The sequence below is a fragment of the Cryptomeria japonica genome, chromosome 6 (genome assembly GCF_030272615.1).
Source record: "Cryptomeria japonica chromosome 6, Sugi_1.0, whole genome shotgun sequence".
NCBI classification, from domain to species: Eukaryota; Viridiplantae; Streptophyta; class Pinopsida; order Cupressales; family Cupressaceae; genus Cryptomeria; species Cryptomeria japonica.
The window spans coordinates 620,025,651-620,044,925 of NC_081410.1; the positions used below are offsets into that span (position 1 = coordinate 620,025,651).

The window sequence follows — 19,275 nt, forward strand, 5'->3', positions numbered from 1 at the left end:
CTTTTTCTTATATTTTTAGTTTGGTTAATTATTTAAATTTTATTACTTCAAGTGATTTGTGCCAATCTTATTTTAGACTACAATTAACTAATAAAAATCAACAAATGAATTATGATATTGTTGTCAGGATTCAACTGTGTAGTTTTCTAGTCAAACTCATTGACCCATGATTCATTAAGCCGATAGGCTTTTAGTGGGGGAAAGCCCCAGAATATTGCAAGACATTCCGGCGGCCACCGGAATATCTTGTCAGTGGCAGTAATCCTCCGGTTCGTACATGGCGGCAGCATTTCTCCGGTGCATGGGTGGTCTCCAGTGCGTGCGGCTTGTTTTCCAAAGGACGCTGCCTTTAATGATGTGTTTAATGATTTTGTCCTCGAGCCTGTGCATGAACGCCGACGTTCTTTATGCATCTTTCGAACCCTAAAATGTAGTTTGTTTTGTTGTTGTCACTGTGCAATTTTCGGTCTGCAAATGTTCGCATAGATTGTTGGGTTTTGTCTGAATGTTTGGCTCTGCAATTTCCCCTCTGGAAATGTTCACATAGATTGTTGGGTTTGCTTCAAATATCGGTCTGCAGATGTTCGCATAGATTGTTCGATAATGTTCTCGTTTTGACTGTTTTGTGACTATTTTACTAGCCTTGCTTCTGAGGTTAATACCGTTAATGGTTTGAAGTTGGAAGGTAAGCTTCTGTTTTTTACAAATGTGCATTTCGGTCTGCAAATGTTTCTCTGCAAATGTTGCAATAGATTCTTGGGTTTTACTATTTTGCTGGTTACGTTTGCTTTGCGTTCTAAGTATTTTGGTGGGCTTCCTTTTGAGTTTGACACCGTTAATGGTTTAAAGTTGCAACTTTTGTTGATTTCTTGGTTCTGTGTGGTTGCAAGGTTGCTCCTTTGTTTGTGTTGCTTTACTATTTGTGGGCATGACTCCTTGGAGTTTGTAAGCAATTTTCCAAGTGGTTCTGTGAGTTTGAAGCCGTGAAAGCTTTGAATTAGTAAGGTAGTCTTTGCTATTATTTTTCCCTTCTGTGTGCTTGTAGGATTGTCAGTTTGTTTCTTTATGTTATTTAACTGTATGTGGCTGTCACTATTGAAATTGCAAAGTAATTTCCCCTTTTATTTAGATTCTTTATAGTGTTCGCATAGATTGTTGTGTTTTGTCTGAATGGTTGGCTCTGCAATTTTCGGTCTAGAAATGCTCACATTGATTGTTGGGTTTGCTTCGAATACTGATTTGTAGATGTTTGGATAGATTGCTAGGTAATGTTCTCATTTTGACTGTTTTGTGAGTATTTTAGTGGGCTTTCTTTTGAGGTTGACACCGTTAATGGTTTGAAGTTGGAAGGTAAGCTTCTATTTTTTGTAAATGTCCATTTCGCTCTGCAAATATTTGGTCTACAATTTTCGCTCTACAAGTGTTGCAATAGATTGTTGGGTTTTGTTCTCCTTTTCACTGTTTTGGTGGTTACGTATGCTTCGCGTTCTGAGTATTTTAGTGGGCTTCCTTCTGAGGTTGACACCGTTAATAGTTTAATGTTGCAGGTTTTGTTGATTTCTTGGTTCCGTGTGCTTGTAGGGTTGCTCCTTTGTTTGTGTTGCTTGACTGTTTGTGGGCATCGCTCCTTCGAGTTTGCAAGCAATTTTCCAAGTTGTTATGTCATTTCCAAGTTGTGAAAGCTTTGAATTAGCAAGGTAGTTTTTGGTATTATTTTTCCCTTCTATGTGATTGCAAAATTGTTGGTTTGTTTATGTTCTTTAAATGTTTGTGGGCCTGCCTAGTTGCACTTTCAAAGCCATTTTTAGGACTAGTTTAATGCTTTGATGTGCTTGCAGGGTTGTTTGTTTGTTTATGTTATTTAACTGTTTGTGGCCCTGACTATTGAAATTGCAAGCTAATTCCCCATTTTATTTACATTCTTTATGGACCCTTTGAACCATAAATTCTAATTGGTTTTATTTTTGTGGGCAATGTTTCGGTCTGCAAATATTCGCATAAGGTTGCATATAGTTGTTAGCCCTGAATCATTTGAATTGTTAAGGTAAGCATTGATTTTATTAAATTCTTTTTCAGTTTTTTAATGTTTTTTTATTATAATTTGCTTATTTCCTCCTTGTGTCTACATGCAGGGCTGTTAGTTTCTCTATGTTATTTAACTGTTTGTGGCCATGACTAAGTCCAATTTTGTAGGCAATCTCACATTGTTTTCGATATGGTTGTTGCATTAGGTTTTGTTGTCGCTCTGAGTGAATGGTTTGAATTTGCAAGGCTAGATCTGCTTTTTGATTCTCTTTTTCGTGCGTATTGCATTTTTCTAAAAGCTGCTTATTTCCCGCTTCTGTTGTCACTCTTATTGAATGTTTTGAATTTGCAAGGTAAGTTCTATAGATTAATTTTGATTTTGTAATGCCTTTTTGTATAGTCTGGTTACTTCTTGGTTTTGTGTAGTGGCATTTGACTTCGGTTTTTCTATTTACAGATATTGATTCATTTAATTTTTTTACTTTGTTTTGATCTTTTTGTCTCCGATGATGTGCACCAATGCCGGATGTTTTATTGGGCTTGTTTATGAGCTAGTCAGCATTAATGGTTTTGCATTTCCAGGTACTTGTTTGTTTTATTTTTAAACTTTTCAAAATTTGTAATGCATTGTTTCATACCGTCCTAATATTTTGGTATGTTGTCCTTGCAGGATTGTTACTTTGGTTATGTCATTTAAATCTTTGTGGACATGATTACTTTCAGTCTCCATCGTCTCTATACACTTTGAGAGGTATTTAGCTTTTTTGCATTATGTTAGAAATGAAATTCTGGCTTATATTAGAAGTGTTTTAGCTTGCTCCTTAGAACCCTAAAATCTAATTTGTTTTGATGTTGTCAAGATTGTTTTATTGTGGTCATCTCGATGAATGTCACTTTCTTTATGTTGATACTCTATGTTGTAGTGTGAAAGTAGTCACATCCACAAATAGTTAAATAACATAAACAGAGTAGCAACCCTACAAGTACTTTGATTATGTCGTTAAAGTATTTGTCTTGTTTTAGTACCTTAAAGAATATTTTGTTGTGGCCATCTCTATGCATGTGCTCTGTTTCTCGAACAATGATGTGTTTAATGATTTTATTCCCAAGGCTGTGCATGATTGTTAATGGTCTTTATGTCTGCAAAGATTGCAAAATTCTTACAGTATTAATATATGTATATAAATCTATATGTATACGTACAGACATGTACGTATATATATATACATGTGTATATACAGTTTTATTAAATCTCTGTTCGAATAGGCTCATTGTAAATTGTCTAAGAATTGTTGATAGAAGACTACACTGTAGTCTGAATGTAGTCACGTCCACAAATAGTTAAAAAACATAAACAAAGTCTATATATATTTTTTTTCAGAACACTTTCAAGTACTCATATATGTATATGTGCATACACGTGTACATATATGTACATGCATGTATGTGTATGCATGTATACATGTATATGAATACACACATGTAGGCATATATATATGCATGTATGTACATATAGCCATGTGCGTATGTATATATACATAGGGTGAAATATAGCTTACAACAATAAAACACATCACATTTTATGGTTGCACCCACTGGAACTTAAATTGCAAATTCATAGCATGCAGCCCGTGAAACTCACAAAACAACCTGAAAAATAGCCTTTGAAAGTGAAAGTAGGCATGTCCACAAATAATTTAACAACAGATAGAACAGCCTTGAAAATCCTTACCTTGCAATTTCAAACCATTAACAGTGTCAAGCTCACAAGGAAGCCCAATAAAATAGTCACAGCGAGAACAAAATGTAACCACCAAAATAATCAGGAACAAGAACAAAACCCAACAATCTATGCGAACATTTCAAGTACTATATCAATCCACATATGTATGCATATATATGCATGTATGTACACATACCATCTACGTATGTATAAATACATAGGGTAATCTATGTTGCAATCTGAAAATACTAACCTTCACAATTAGTTTAATAACATAAACAAAGTAGCAAGCCTACAAGTACTTTGGTTATGTCATTTTTTATAACACATTCAAGTACTGATATATATATAAAACCCAACAATCTATGCGAACATTTCAAATACTAATATATGTATATGTCCATACACATATGCACATATATATATACATACATGTATGTATAGGCATGTATACATGTATATCAATACACATATGTACGCATATATATGCATGTATGTACATATAGCCATCTGCGTATGTATATATACATACGGTACTCTATGTTGCACTCTAAAAGTAGTCATGACCACAAATAGTTAAATAATAAAAACAAAGTAGCAATCCTGCAAGCATAAAGGAATTTTTACAGTCTGAATACTTCTATAAAAATCTATATATATATACATGAATCTATCTCTATACAAATGCAATTATATATATACATGTTCAGATATATAAACATGATGTACATATATATATCAATTTATCTTACTAAATAAAAACCTTTGTGTGCACAGAGCAGTAGATACAAACCTGAATAACATAAACAAAGAAAGCACCCTGCAACATAAGCAGAAGAAACCTTAACTAAACCTCTTTATACAAACCCATGTGGAAAGTTAATAGACTGAAATAAAGCTTAGAACAATAAAACAGATTACATTTGATGTTTGCAACCAATGGATCTTAAATAGCAAATTCATAGCATGCAGACCATGCAACTAACAAAACAACCTGAAAAATGCCTTGCAAACTGCAAGTAGGCATGTCCACAAACAATTAAAGAACATTACAAAACATTACAATAAAACAGGCACAATACATTGTGAAAGTCACAAACCAGCCCTAAAAATGGCTTTGAAAGTGCAAGTAGGAACACCCACAAACATTTAAAGAACATAAGCAAACCAACAGTTTTGCAAGCACACAGAAGGGAAAAATAATACCAAAAACTACCTTGCTAATTCAAAGCTTTCACCACTTAAAACTAACAGAACAACCTACAAAATTGCTTGCAAACTCAAAGGAGCAATTCCCACAAATAGTCAAGCAACACAAACAAAGGAGCAACCCTGCAAGCACACGGAGCCAAGAAATCAACAAAACTTGCAACTTTAAACCATTAATGGTGTGAACCTCACAAGGAAGCCCACCAAAATACTCAAAACACAAAGAAAACGTAACCACCAAAACAATCAAATCGAGACCAAAATCCACCAATCTATTGCAACACTTGTAGAGTGAAAATTGCAGACCGAATATTTGCAGACCGAAATGCACATTTCCAAAAAATAGAAGCTTACCTACCAACTTCAAACCATTAACGATGTTAACCTCAGAAGCAAGCCCACTAAAATACTCACAAAACAGTCAAAATGAGAACATTACCCATCTATCTAGCCGAACATCTACAAACTACTATTTGAAGTAAACCTAATAATCTATGTGAACATTTCCATAGCGTAAAATTGCAGAGCCAAACATTCAGACAAAACGCAACAATCTCACAGGTTTGAACTCACAGAACAACCTAGAAAATTGCAAAATAATCAGAACAAGAACAAACCCAACAATCTATGCGAACATTTTGAAAGCAAAAATTGTAGAGCGAAATATTGACAACAACAATAAAACAAATTCCATTTTAAGGTTGCAGGCAGCCATAAAGAATGTCAACATTCATGCATAGCCTCGAGGACAAAATCATTAAAGACAATAGTCGTTGAGAAACAGAGCATAAAACAATCACACAGAGAACAAAAGGTAATAACCTTATGTGGAAATTACCACACCAAAAACTGGAACCAAAATATTGTTGACAACAACAAAACAAGTAAGATTTTAAGGTTGCAAGCAGCCATAAAGAACGTCGGCATTCATGCACAACCTTCAGATGAAATCATTGAAGATAGCATCTTTACCCAACTTAACGCAAATCCAATAACTGACTCTGTGCACATGAAGGCTTTTAGTCTTAAAGATAAATATAGATATATATGTATATATGTCAGATGTATATCTATAGAACTATGTACACTAATATACACATATCTACCTGTATATATACACATGGATATATATGCACACATACTCTAAAATAAATGCAACTAAACCATTCTTTCATAGAGTGAAAGCTTTGTAGTTTGAGTCATTAGACAATTTACATATCTTAATGTATTGTGGTAATTATTACAAGTTTTTAGAGTTTGTTAATAGTAAATTCATCATCATTCACAAAAAAAAAGTGATCTACTTAAAGATTTGTTGTATCATTCTTGTATTTTCACTTTTTTTAGTAATGCTTTTCGAATCTGTCATTCAAACAGAAAACAACCACACTAACACAATCAAATTTCAAGAATGGATACAAATTTGAAAGCAACAGAGGACATCAACAATGTAAATGATAGCATGTTGCAAGAAAGAGACAAGTTAAAGAGTAAACTCAGAAAGATCATTGCCCACTATGAACATAAATCACCAAAGCAAACAATAGTCAATCTCTCTACATCTTGTAGTGTTGTAACAACCATACATAGTATTGAAGTAGCACCTTTGTCAATACCAAGTACTGAACAATTACTTGATCCAACGGCTATTTTCACATTGCGAGACAAAGAATTTAAATGGAGTGATAATGACCTCGGATGGGTTGCTTGGGTTGATCCTATGTTGTTGTAATTATTCAATCTTTGAAAAGTTACATTCATATTTTGGTTAGCATTCGAAACAGACAGAACCATACCATATTTTGAAAGATCTTTGATTGGATAAACTCATATTTTGCTAATATGCTCTCAAATATATAAATCATTATGTCATATTTAATGTTTTTTGAGCTTTTCAGCATATGAGCAATTATCCCTTTCAATGCATTTTCAATCACATTATGATCAATTCACTAGCATTTGAAAGAAAAAGAAAACTGTAGCAACATTACTCTATGCTCAGTTAATTTTACCCTGCTTGTGCATATATACCTTCAATAGGCCTACATCATCTTGTGATTGTATTCTGATATAAGAACTAGAATTCATCATGCTTATAATTTACTTTTAATTCTCAAAAGGTATATATGCACAATGGCATCTTCAGCAGCTACCTCTGAATCCATAGACCATTCCACTATTGATAATTTGGTAAGCTAAATTATCAAAGCTTTTCAATATAGAAAGCTTTTATGCTCTTTTTTTTGATAGTTCATTTCTCTTTTGCATACCATCCTTTTCATTACCACATGCATCCTATTTTTATAGAATAGTACGAAAGTAGATGCATACTGTATACATACCATACCTTGATTACATAGTTTACTAACACAAGCTCTACATTGACAAGTAAACAAATATATGAGTTGCTTCCCATTAAAATTAAATCCTCTATACTCATATTATTTTTTGTAGGGAAAAAACCAAGAGTATGTCCCTACCCCTTTTGCAATCCAATCTATCAATGCTGGGGATGACCTTCCTTCAACATTGCTACAAGTTTTGTCATTTCAAAAAATGCAGAACATCACAGATGATACTGACAGACATAAATTAGTATTATCTGATGGCAAATACATGCAATTGGCAATCTTGCCTTCTAAGTATGCTAGTCTGATACATTCAGATATTCTAAAAATAGGCATAATAATCCAGTTATCGAGCTATACATGCCGTTACATATGGAACACAAGGTAGGAAATCAACTATGATTATTAAATACAATATGTTTCAACTTTTTTTAATTTCATTTATGTACAATTAACAGTAATTTAAGAAGAACTCATTTGTTTTCACAAGACTATTGTAATACTTAGTCTAGAAGTGAAACAAAGTGTTTGCTCGTTCTTTGGAAAACCAGAATATCTATTCAAAGAACAACAACTAGAAATTATGTCTGAGGACAGACCATCAACATCTAAACGGTTGCTTCTGTTTGCAACTGAATTGCCATCCCCACAAACAACAACTTCTAAAAATATAAGTCTTATAAAAACTTTGAATCCATACCAAAATAAATGGACAATCAAAGGGAAAGTTACTCATAAACGGCCTATTAAGGCATATAGCACATCCACCAAAAATGGCCATGTCTTTAGCTTTGACATTGTTGATTGTGATGGTTCTGAAATTAGAATTACATGTTTTGATGAGATAACTAAGTTACACTATAACCATGTGGACATAGGTTCACATTATATTATTTCAAAAGGATCTGTTAAGGAGGCAAATGCAAGGTACAACAAACTAAACAGTAATTTAGAAATCACCTTGTCTAATACATCCATAGTAAAATGTTGCACCAACGAAGAACAAGCAGATCAACAAACTGCTCCTTTCACACCTATTGGTGAATTGTTTCAACTAACAAACAATACACTAGTTGACGTTATTGGTCTTGTTCTATATGTTGGAGATATCATTCCTATTCACAGGAAAGATGGCAGTCAAACACAAAAATTTGTTGTGAAAATTAATGATCTATCTGGTTCAACAATTGACATCAACTTATGGGGCCCAATAGTAGAACAAAAGGGCCTGGAATTGAAAAATATGTTGACCAATGATAGCGTGGTAATCCTTGCTTTACGTAATGCTTGTGTTGGCTATTTCAATGGCAAGCTTGTGAACATAATAGCTGCAACAAAATTACATATCAATCCAAGTTTCCCAGAAGCAGAGCTTCTAACATCAAGAGGAAGGGACCCTTTGCTTACTGTACCCTTTGTTGCAGAAACTATCCACATAGAAGGCAAATATACTAGAATGACAATCTCTTCGATCCGTGAGTGGATGAGCATCAAACTAGAAACAATTCAGACAACATTGCTAGTTGTTCTACGCTATGTCAATGTCAATGACCAAAATTTCTATTACACAGCTTGCCCACTGATAGTCAATGGAAGGCCTTGCAAGAAAAAATGTACACAGCAAGCTGATGATTCTTGGTTCTTCTCTAGATGTCAAATGAGTATGCAAGACTGTAATTATAGTTACCTCTTGCCTCTAAAGTTACAAGATGCCACAGGTACTCTATGGGCCACTGCTTTTGATGAGGGTGGTAATCACTTGCTACACAAAACTGCAAGACAACTCTATGCACTACAAAATGATGCAACAACAAAAGAGACACCTTCCTCAATGATCAAGACAATACTCTCACATTACTATTCATTCATAGTGCTGGTTTCTACTGAGACATACAAGTCAGAATCCAAGATGAAAGTGACGGTCAATAAAGTTGCTCCTGTTGACTTCAAAGCTGAGTGCCATGCACTGCTTGCAGAAATTAGCCGCCTAAGTATAGACACTTAGGATTATAACGCATCTTCTCTAATTATTAAACTTTCCAGGTTACGATACAATTATACTATTAGCTATTTTTCATATTTACTATTTTTATGTATACAAACAATTATATTTAACAAAAACAAGTATGCTTCTATAAATATCTGTATGGACATTTCTTACATCTGCCAATTATCTCTTTGAAAGTTTTTCCTCTTCACATAAGTTACTTTCAGTCATACTCATTGCTTTTAAATGTATTAAGACTATGTTATTTGCACAAAAAATATACATATATGCACATATATTGTTCTTTTCCTGGTCTTATATCTTTGTATATAACAATACAATACATAACTATATACAAGTATTCATAGTTATAGTGTTTTTGAAATACACATGTAGTTATATATGTGCATATGTTCATATACAAAACTTTCATTTTTTTTATTATATGTATATGTACATGTGTATATGTGTACATACATCTGTATGGATCAGAATTCACTATAGTTATGCATACCTATATTACAATCATGCTTTTCAAAACACTAAACAACTAAGAACAACAAACAATTATACATATATACACTGATATATATACATATATATACTATTGTTATTCAATGTCAATTCTTCTGATATATACATGTGTAGTTATATATATGCATATGTTTCTATGCAGCACTTCAAATATTTAATTGATATGTGTATATACATGTGTAAATGTATACATACATGTGTATATATCAAAAAATACTATATATGATGTATACCTCTATGATAATACTACATTTTGAAAAGCCAAGTTGCTAACAACAACATGTGTATGCAGTACAACACTACAAAGTCAATTTATGACTTCCCACAACCCATAGTTTTCAACTAAAGTCATTTATAAATATATGAAAACCTAGACATATAAGTTCAGTCAACAACCGCAACAACACAACACAACAAATCATTAGAGTTACAAATAAACACAACAAAAGCAATCTACATATACAACAAATCCTCTAAAATCACATAACCATACATGAAGAAATTTTTAATTCTCATACATTCTTCATACATGCTTCAAAGTAAACTACCTTCAATTATAAATTTTTTGACATACGTCTGCTCTCTCTCAAATATTAGATATCTATCCAACCTTGCCCTCAAGAAATTGATGCTATCAAATTGAAGAGAAGCCAGACAAATAGAACTTATTATGCAAAGAACAGAGATGATATCTCCAAGAAACGCCAACTGAAGAGCCATGCACTTCATAGATCTTCCAATAACTCAAGAAAGTTATTAGAAATAGAAAAGAGTGATGTTGAGCAAATTGATCTCAATCAAACATTTTCTACTGCTCCTGAACTCACTATGAAGGGTGCTTCATTTCAAAAGACATTCTCTAATTTCTGCAAAAATATTGATATGTTGGAGATGACACAACCATGTTCTATTTGTAAAGAAATGTATGTGGCCATGACTATTAAAAAATTCAATGATGTAGTTGTGTGCATGAGATGTTATGCTAAAAAAGGCCTCCACCACTTCTTGTTATCAAACAATATGGACCCAGGTGAGCAACCTTTTATTTTAAAGTCTCTCTCTCAATTAGAAGAAATGCTCATATCAAGAATTGCCCCTATTTTACAAGTAACACATGCAAGGGGAGGCCAATACAAATACTCTAGCGATACAATAAACTTTCCACAAGATATTTTTGATATTGCAATAACATTACCTTGGCACATTAACCAATTAGAAATTCTAATTGTCCATAGAACTAATTTGCAAGGTTTAAGTTATGACTGTTATGTGAATAGACTTCATGTCATGAATGCATTGACTTACAAAATGAAACATGATCAATACTACAAGGATGTAATCATTGATCCAGATGCAGTACTTCTATTGCCAGAGCAGACCACTGACATTATAGAGCTCCTGCATGCAGTCCATTCTGTGCAAGAAGATGTTGTTGAAGATACCTCTATTCTACCCAATATTGATAACGAAGAACAAACCAGGGAAAATACTTCCTCATTTATCCCACAGCTACCATCATCAATACCTGAACTTGATGCAATCAAAAACATCCTCCATTTAGATTATAGCATCAACAACGTTATTCCTTGGCCAAAAATTAGTGCAACCCCTATTAATGAATACAATACTGAGGGCCTCCTTTCCATGGAATTCCCAACGCTTTTCCCTACTGGAATTGCTTTACCACTACAACAAAGAGAAAAGTAAGTACATTTACATGAATATGTTATCCACTTGATCAAATACTATGATCAAAGATTTGGGCAACATGTCCACTTTAGATATTATATCTACAATCTCATGATGAGACACTGATCCCAGCAATCATCTTCTGTCTTCATTAAGACTAATCTACAAGATAGTCTTCCACAAAATCTTAATGGTTTAAAGGAATACTTGCAGAACACACCGTCAAGTGAATTACCAAATCACATCATGCGGTATGCAGCCTAATTGCGTGGTACCCAGGCATTTTGGAGCAAGTCCCGACGTGACCTTACATCAATGATACAACAGTTAGGTGCACCTACACTATTCTTCACCTTAAGCTCAGCTCAAACAAAATGGCTAGACTTGCATAAGTTTTTTCCAAAGTCAAAGTCAGCTACAACACCTAACAACAGAAGACAATTTACCAAAAATTTAATCAATAATCCTCACATTACAGCTTTGTACTTACACTTAAGATTTCAAATCTTTCGAGATGAAGTGATTGTCAAAGAATTGAAAGCTATTGACCACTGGTACAGATATGAATGGCAACATCGAGGATCAGCACATATAAATGGCTTCCTTTGGTTACCACATGCACCAAATGTTGATAATCTTGACTGGTCAGATCCTGCAAATATCCAGTCAGTTAAACACTTCTTTGACTAGTATATCACAACATGGAATCCACAATCTGCCGAAGCTCGCTTGAATAGGCAATATATGCCTGCAATTTCAGATCCATGCCTTGTAGATATAGAGATCATATCCAAGATAGATCTTTGTACTGATTACACTAAATTGCTCAATTCTGTTCAACGACATATGAAATGTTCAGAGTCTACCTGCTTAAGGAAAAAAAACTCAATCCTTCAATGCCGATACAAAGCTCCTTAGCCTGAACAACCTGACTCCTCACTAGTATTAGACCAAAGCAATAACCTATCCTACAAACTAGCAAGAAATGATAGCGACCTAAATGTACATAATCCTACAATGCTCGCCATATGGAGAGCAAATGTTGATTGCTAGCCTGTCTATTCCAAAAAAGCAGTTCTACAATATATTTCAAAGTATGCATCAAAAACTGAACAAAAGTCAGAAAGCTATATTGATATCTTGAAACATATAGTTGACTCAACAACTTTAGATGATACAATCCTCTTGGCACACCAAAGGCTACTAATGGGAATAGTTGTTGATAGGGACATTAGCCCACAAGAAACTTGTCACATGCTGCTTAAACTCCCATTGATATCTTGTACATGCCAATTTGTGACAGTAAATATTGGTAAAAGAATCTTCCAACGCATACCCAATTGTGATGACCAAACTCAAACAACAATATTGTACACCTCAAACTACATGAAACAACCACCAGAATTAGCAAACCTCACTTTGCTTCATTCATCCCAGCTATATACATACTCTGAGCACCGTAAATCATGTAAATGGATGAAAAGAAAGCTACCTGCAATTGTAAATGTCTACCCACAACATAAATCATTACCTGTAGAAGAGGACAACACTTTTGAAAGTTTCTGTTGGATAGAATTGCTTCTTTACAAACCATTTCAAATTATTCCTTTACATATAGGGAGCACACCTGAAGAAATTATCATAAATTGGAAACATCTTCAAAGTACACATTACATTCACTGGCATGTAAATGGTTTTGAACAGCACATTACCATAGAAAATGATGAAGCCCTACAAGCAAAAGATATTCATCAAACAACTCAAGAAGGCCTGTACAAATGGGAGTTTTTGTCACAAATGGGGACATTGATTAACTTCAACATTGCTGCTCTTCAACTCTTTGGCAAATGTGATTTTGATCTACAATTTGATTGGACTACTTCTATACCTGATGAACCATTGCATTCAAAAGCATTTAACTTTATTTTGACAGAGAAAAGCCATGCATCGCACTATCTTGCCAACCCACATTTAAATGCACCTGCTAACTATGAACTTGCACGAAACCAAATGATTGCACTTGATATTATTAAGGCTCATGTTGAACACAATCTGCATTCTTCACCATTATGATTAATCATTCAAGGCACTGCAGGTACTAGAAAATCATTTCTAATTGACTGCATACGCAGATAGTTAAACTCTAATACAAACCTTACACAATGCCCTTTGCTTGTACTAGAACCAGCAGGTGTGTCCGCATATAATATCCAAGCAACCACAATCCATGTTGCCCTTTGTATACCCATTCAAGAATACAAACCATTAACAGGCCATTCCCTATTAATGTTCCAAGAACAATGCAAACACTTACATTACATTTTAATAGATGAAATGATCTTTGTTGGCCCTCAATTACTCATTAAAATTGATAAAGGATTGCGAGAGGCTTTCCCCAGCAAACAACATGAATCATTTGTAGGTGTCTCAGTCATTTTGGTTAGTGATCTTTCACAGCTTCCACCCGTTATGGATAGGCCATTATATGCATCGCACTCAATGGCACTATCTCTATGGGACACATTCAATACTATTGTCACCTTGGATATTCCATTTCGTCAACAAGGCACAAGTTCTTCACACATAAGATTCTGTGAAATATTGATTAACATCCGCAACTCAACACCATTGGAAATTGATTGGGAATCCTTGCAGTCGTGGTCAACCCATGCTTTGACACTTGATGAGAATAATCACTTCAGCCAATAGAAGCATTTGTTTGCAACAAATGCAACTTCAAGTGCACACAACATTAAAATGTTAACACAATTGCACTCACCCATTGCACATGCAACAACAATCATCGCACATCAAAGAGATAAGCAGCCACACCAAGAAGAACAACTGGCATTTGAAATTCTTCTTTCTATAGACCAAGAAATTATGCTTATTGCAAATTTATGGATAGAAGTTGGCCTGGTAAACGGTGCTTTGGGCTAGATTAAAAAAATTGTCTACGATCCAGGTTCAAAACCACCTGATTTGCCAAAATATTTTGTTGTTCTTTTCAAATATTATACTGGATCTTCAAGGGATCCATAGAATGCAAAGCATGTACCAATTACACCAATTACTAGAGGCAACCAAACACAAATTCCACTGGCAATGGCATGGGAAATTACAATTCACAAATCACAGGGGTTGACCTTAGACTTTGCCATAGTTGACATTGAGAAAACAGAAAAACAAGGCCTAACATTCATAGCCCTTTCAAGAGTCAAATAAATTGAACATCTACGTATACACCCAGCATTCACCTACCAAAGGTACTCCCATTTGAAAGGTACCACATCAACAGTGCTTCGAAAGACAGAGGAAGCCCGCTTGCTGCAGATTTCACATAGCACAGAACAAGCATACCTACAGATGAGACACAACCAGGTATGTCAATTAAATCATCATTATGTTTTCATGTATTGCATTTCTTATACTCAATGTATCAACCCAAAAAAATCTTTCTGCTTTATAGGATCACAATACAATGAATAACCATAACTTTTGCATCCCCAAACCCTGCAAGATAAAAGGTACACATGTAACACCTCCCCCCTATTCACCAATTCCATACATTTCATGCAGTAACACAACATTCTCTCTACCATTTCACTTCTTCAATAGATTTAATATTAACTGATAATGCACTAATACAACATTCTTCTTTAACTGCACCTCTTCCATTTTACAGGTTTTACATGCCACTCTTTAAAACGATTGGGTGTACTCAAAAGGTTTGGTCTTGCTATTTCTAGATGTTTATTCATTTAAGTAAACAACTTTTTTTTAATCTTTTGAACCTAGCTGATGTGCACCACTATAGGTTGTACGATTATTACTTTGATTATGTTATTTCACTATTTGTGGACATGACAACTTTCACTCTCCAAGCTCTATGGCCACTCTCACAGGTATTTGCAATTCGACCATTCTGTTCTTAATCAATATTTTACTTTGCTGATAGTACCATAATATCTAATTTGTTTTGTTCTTCTCAACAATACTTTGGCATTCAACCACAATGTTCTTTATTACCAACATTAAACTCTGCAATTTTCAATCTCTCAATATTCACATAGATTGGTGACTTTTGTTCTCATTGTCAGTTTTTCATGCTTACGTTTGCTTCTCTTAGTGACTATTTTACTGGCCTTTCTTGTGAGATTAGCACCATTAATCATTTGAAGTTGCAAGGTAAAGTTCAGTTTTACTTAAAAAACAATTATTTTGTAACCTCTTTCCTTTATAGGCTGTTTATTTTCTACTACCATGTGCTTGCAGGGTTCCTACTTTCTTTCTTTTCGTTACCTGTTTGACGCTATCACTACTTGCAGTTTGCAACCAATTTCAAAGGCTATATGAGAGGTTTGAATTTCTAATGTAGATTCTGGTATTATTTGTTTTTGGACTCCACATTACCTGTTCTTTGCTCGCTATAGCACTATTTGCTCACTATTTAGCATTACAACATTCCTTCACACCTTACAATCATTTCATTCAATAAATAAGCTTTCAATAATGAATACCATTGCATCCACCCACATCATTGGTTACACAGTATGTAAACCTTACTTACTCATTCAATAGGTTGAAACCTAATTCTAGATTTACTGCCTACTCTGCCTAACACCCGTCTAGTCTTTCGGGTTCTCTTCACTGCAAAGATAGCTTCAGATCAAAAAAGATCAGGTAAATGCTTATCACATTACATAAATACTATTAAGTTCCTTTCACATCTTAAACAAAACTAAATTTTTACTATTAAAATCCACTACAGAGAAACTACCTCACAACAAAGAAGTACTCACATGAAACATACATGGCAGTCCAATTCAGCAATTACACAGTCATCAGGTATTATATTGCTACAAAAAAATATCTTTCAATTTTCAAGTTTTTCAAAAAATTTCACTTCACTAGATTTTTATATTATCTAAAACTAACATATATAAACGGAAAATACTGCAGGTCTTTCACCATAAACATCACATGCAATTCAACAAAAGGCTATATAACATGCTGCTCTTAGCAGCATGGGGGATGGAGGTTGGATAAGAACAAGACTCTAGGTGCAACACAAAAATTGGTTGGGAACAATATAGCCTACAAATAATTATGTATAACTATATTCATAGCATATTCTTCATGTACATCATGTTGCATACACCAGCATGGGGGATGGTGGGTGGAAAACTGTAAAATTTGGGAACAACCATTGGTTGGGATATGTACACAAATAAATTACTGTTTCGCTTTAATAAAATTTCCTTCTTCAAGTATATAATATGCATAACGTCATGTCACTTCATTTCCCTATCTTCTCTAAGCACTTTCATTTATTCAATAGCCTTACTTTATAAAAATAAATAGCTATGTCATTCACAACATCATGCTAATCATGACTATTTCAACAACTGTATTAAAAGCTTCTACCCTTAACTATATTATGTCGCTCATTGATTTTCCTTAAAGATCACACCTATCGGCCTCCCGTTGCAGGCACTTTCCCTGCAACTTCTAGTAAGTAGTGGTTCACGAGAACCCATCTATCATAGGAATGAATGGTACACTTAGCACTCATTGACCCATGATTCACCTTTGTGAGCATCACCTAGATGCAGTGAGTGCTAAGTGTTCCATTTATTCTCATGAGAGATAGGTTCTTGTGAACCACTACTCATGAATCATGGGTCAATGTGTTTGACTCAAAAACTACATAGTTGAATCCTAATAGCAATATCATAATTTGACTTGTTGTGGAAAATATCTCCTACTTAACAAATGAATTGTTTTTTTCTTTCCTTTCAATTAATTTATATTTCTTTGATTTGTATACTACTTATCATGGAAATATTAACTTTATGATTAAATATTAATATTTTTATATTTAAAAGACACCCAAATTTAAGGTAAAAAGTAAGAGTTTTTGTTGACATGCTCCTGACCTTACACTCCACATGTTCTTACCCTTGCAGGATGCCTCTCAACAATAAAATAATATTAAATAATTGAGAGGAAAGGGATACACTTCTATTATGTTTGATTATCATTGTTATGCACTTTAGAAAATGTGCCTGATACTATATTTATAAATTGCATAAACAAAGATTCACTAAGTTTAGTACCAATTCCACATGTACAATATGAGCTCTCCATATATCTATGTGATGCAAAGAATGCCTACAAACTGAAGTTATGCAAAATGTCTAAATATAATGCATTGACTTTTGGTGTTGTAATTTGATTATGCAAATTACTAGTTAATTTATATCTATCTAGCATTTATGATTATTCAAAAGATAAAATATATCGTATAGAATAAATCATAGCTTCATTTTCAATATTTAGATCATTTAATTTTAATATATTTTTAATGTCATAAGTTACATCCTATGGAATGTCAAATCACATACCCCTTCCCTTTAGTTTCATCTAGGAAAATTATACTAATTTGCTTTATTCCTAATAAAAAAAATTCCTAACTTGCCATGAATATCCAGTTCCCTGATCATTAGTCTGAATTTCATCTCGATGAATGCACGCTACACATACATATTTGTGTGATCCACTAGCATCCCATAGAATTTGTGTCACACTAACCATTGAGATGTTAAACTTGTTCCATTTCAATAGTGTAATGCCTCTTCCAACCTACAACGACAATAAGAATAATCTAACCTTGCTATTTTGTACTCAATATTTTCCTTTTTGCCTCCAAGACAAAGATTTGAACTTCATTCTTACATTCTTCCATTTTTAACTTCATTCTTTCTTTTCCACACTCACAACAACATTCTGGAATAACATTATAGTATTCAAAATACTCATCTTCACAACAAGATTGTCACTTATCTCTGCACACAATTTGTGTTTCTTTGGAACAATTTTTGCTTCCTTATTGCATTTACAAGTTGTTTAGCTTCTCTTAGCTTCTAAGTCTTACTTGAGCATACTATCTTACTTTCATTTAGTAGCATATTTTTTCTTGTCTATTATCTATCTCTTTGCCTTGGCTAATCATGGATATGGAAATACCAAAGCGAAGGTTTGACTATGCTGAGCCCCTATATATATAGCCGCTATAACACATTTTTTTAGTCTTTTTGTGCATAGGTGCTAGAGAGAATTTGCTTGGTAAAGGTTCTTGAAACTATCTAATCATTGTTGGTGATTTCTATCTTTTTCTTGTAATTTTATAATCTAATCTAATTCAGCATATCTTATCTTTATTTATCATATTCTACTATTTTTAATACATTCACATTCCTCGGACCCTCTACATAGTGTAAATTATTCTATTATTTTTTGAGATGATCTTTATTCTCTATTTGTAAGGGACATAAATGTTACACACTATCATTTGTGTGCCACCCAAATGTCTTGGGAATAGTATAAACCAAATCATCTAAAAGACCTATGCAGTTTTCTCTGTCAGTTTCTAGAGTCTTAAGAATTTAACAAAACTCTATGCACACTAAAAAACCACAAGTTAGGGGTATCCTTTTCATTGTGATTGTGGAGCTCATCTCAGTGACCATTGGCATCCATCTTGAGGCATTCATCTTACCCAAGGAATCCAATGGAAAATACCAATAGGATGTAAAAACATTTAGATAGGGGATAAAATTATTTGTCTACAAAATGGGTTTAATCAAAAGAACCCATCGGGGGCATGAAAGAATTTTGTAAAGGTCCTTATGAGGTATGTTATTGTACATGGTCATTCCAAAATATTTCATTGCCAAATTTTTCCTACGATTAATTAT

The 19,275-nt window shown here is 33.8% G+C and overlaps 1 protein-coding gene across 1 annotated transcript; it reads left to right on the top strand.

Annotated features, from left to right (window-relative positions):
• Positions 1-7,888: 7,888 nt before the first annotated feature.
• Positions 7,889-9,310, top strand: LOC131043642 (replication protein A 70 kDa DNA-binding subunit A-like). Its single transcript, XM_057976877.2, has one exon. The coding sequence runs from the start codon at positions 7,889-7,891 to the stop codon at positions 9,308-9,310; it is 1,422 nt and encodes a 473-aa protein (XP_057832860.2).
• The last annotated feature ends 9,965 nt before the right edge of the window (positions 9,311-19,275 follow it).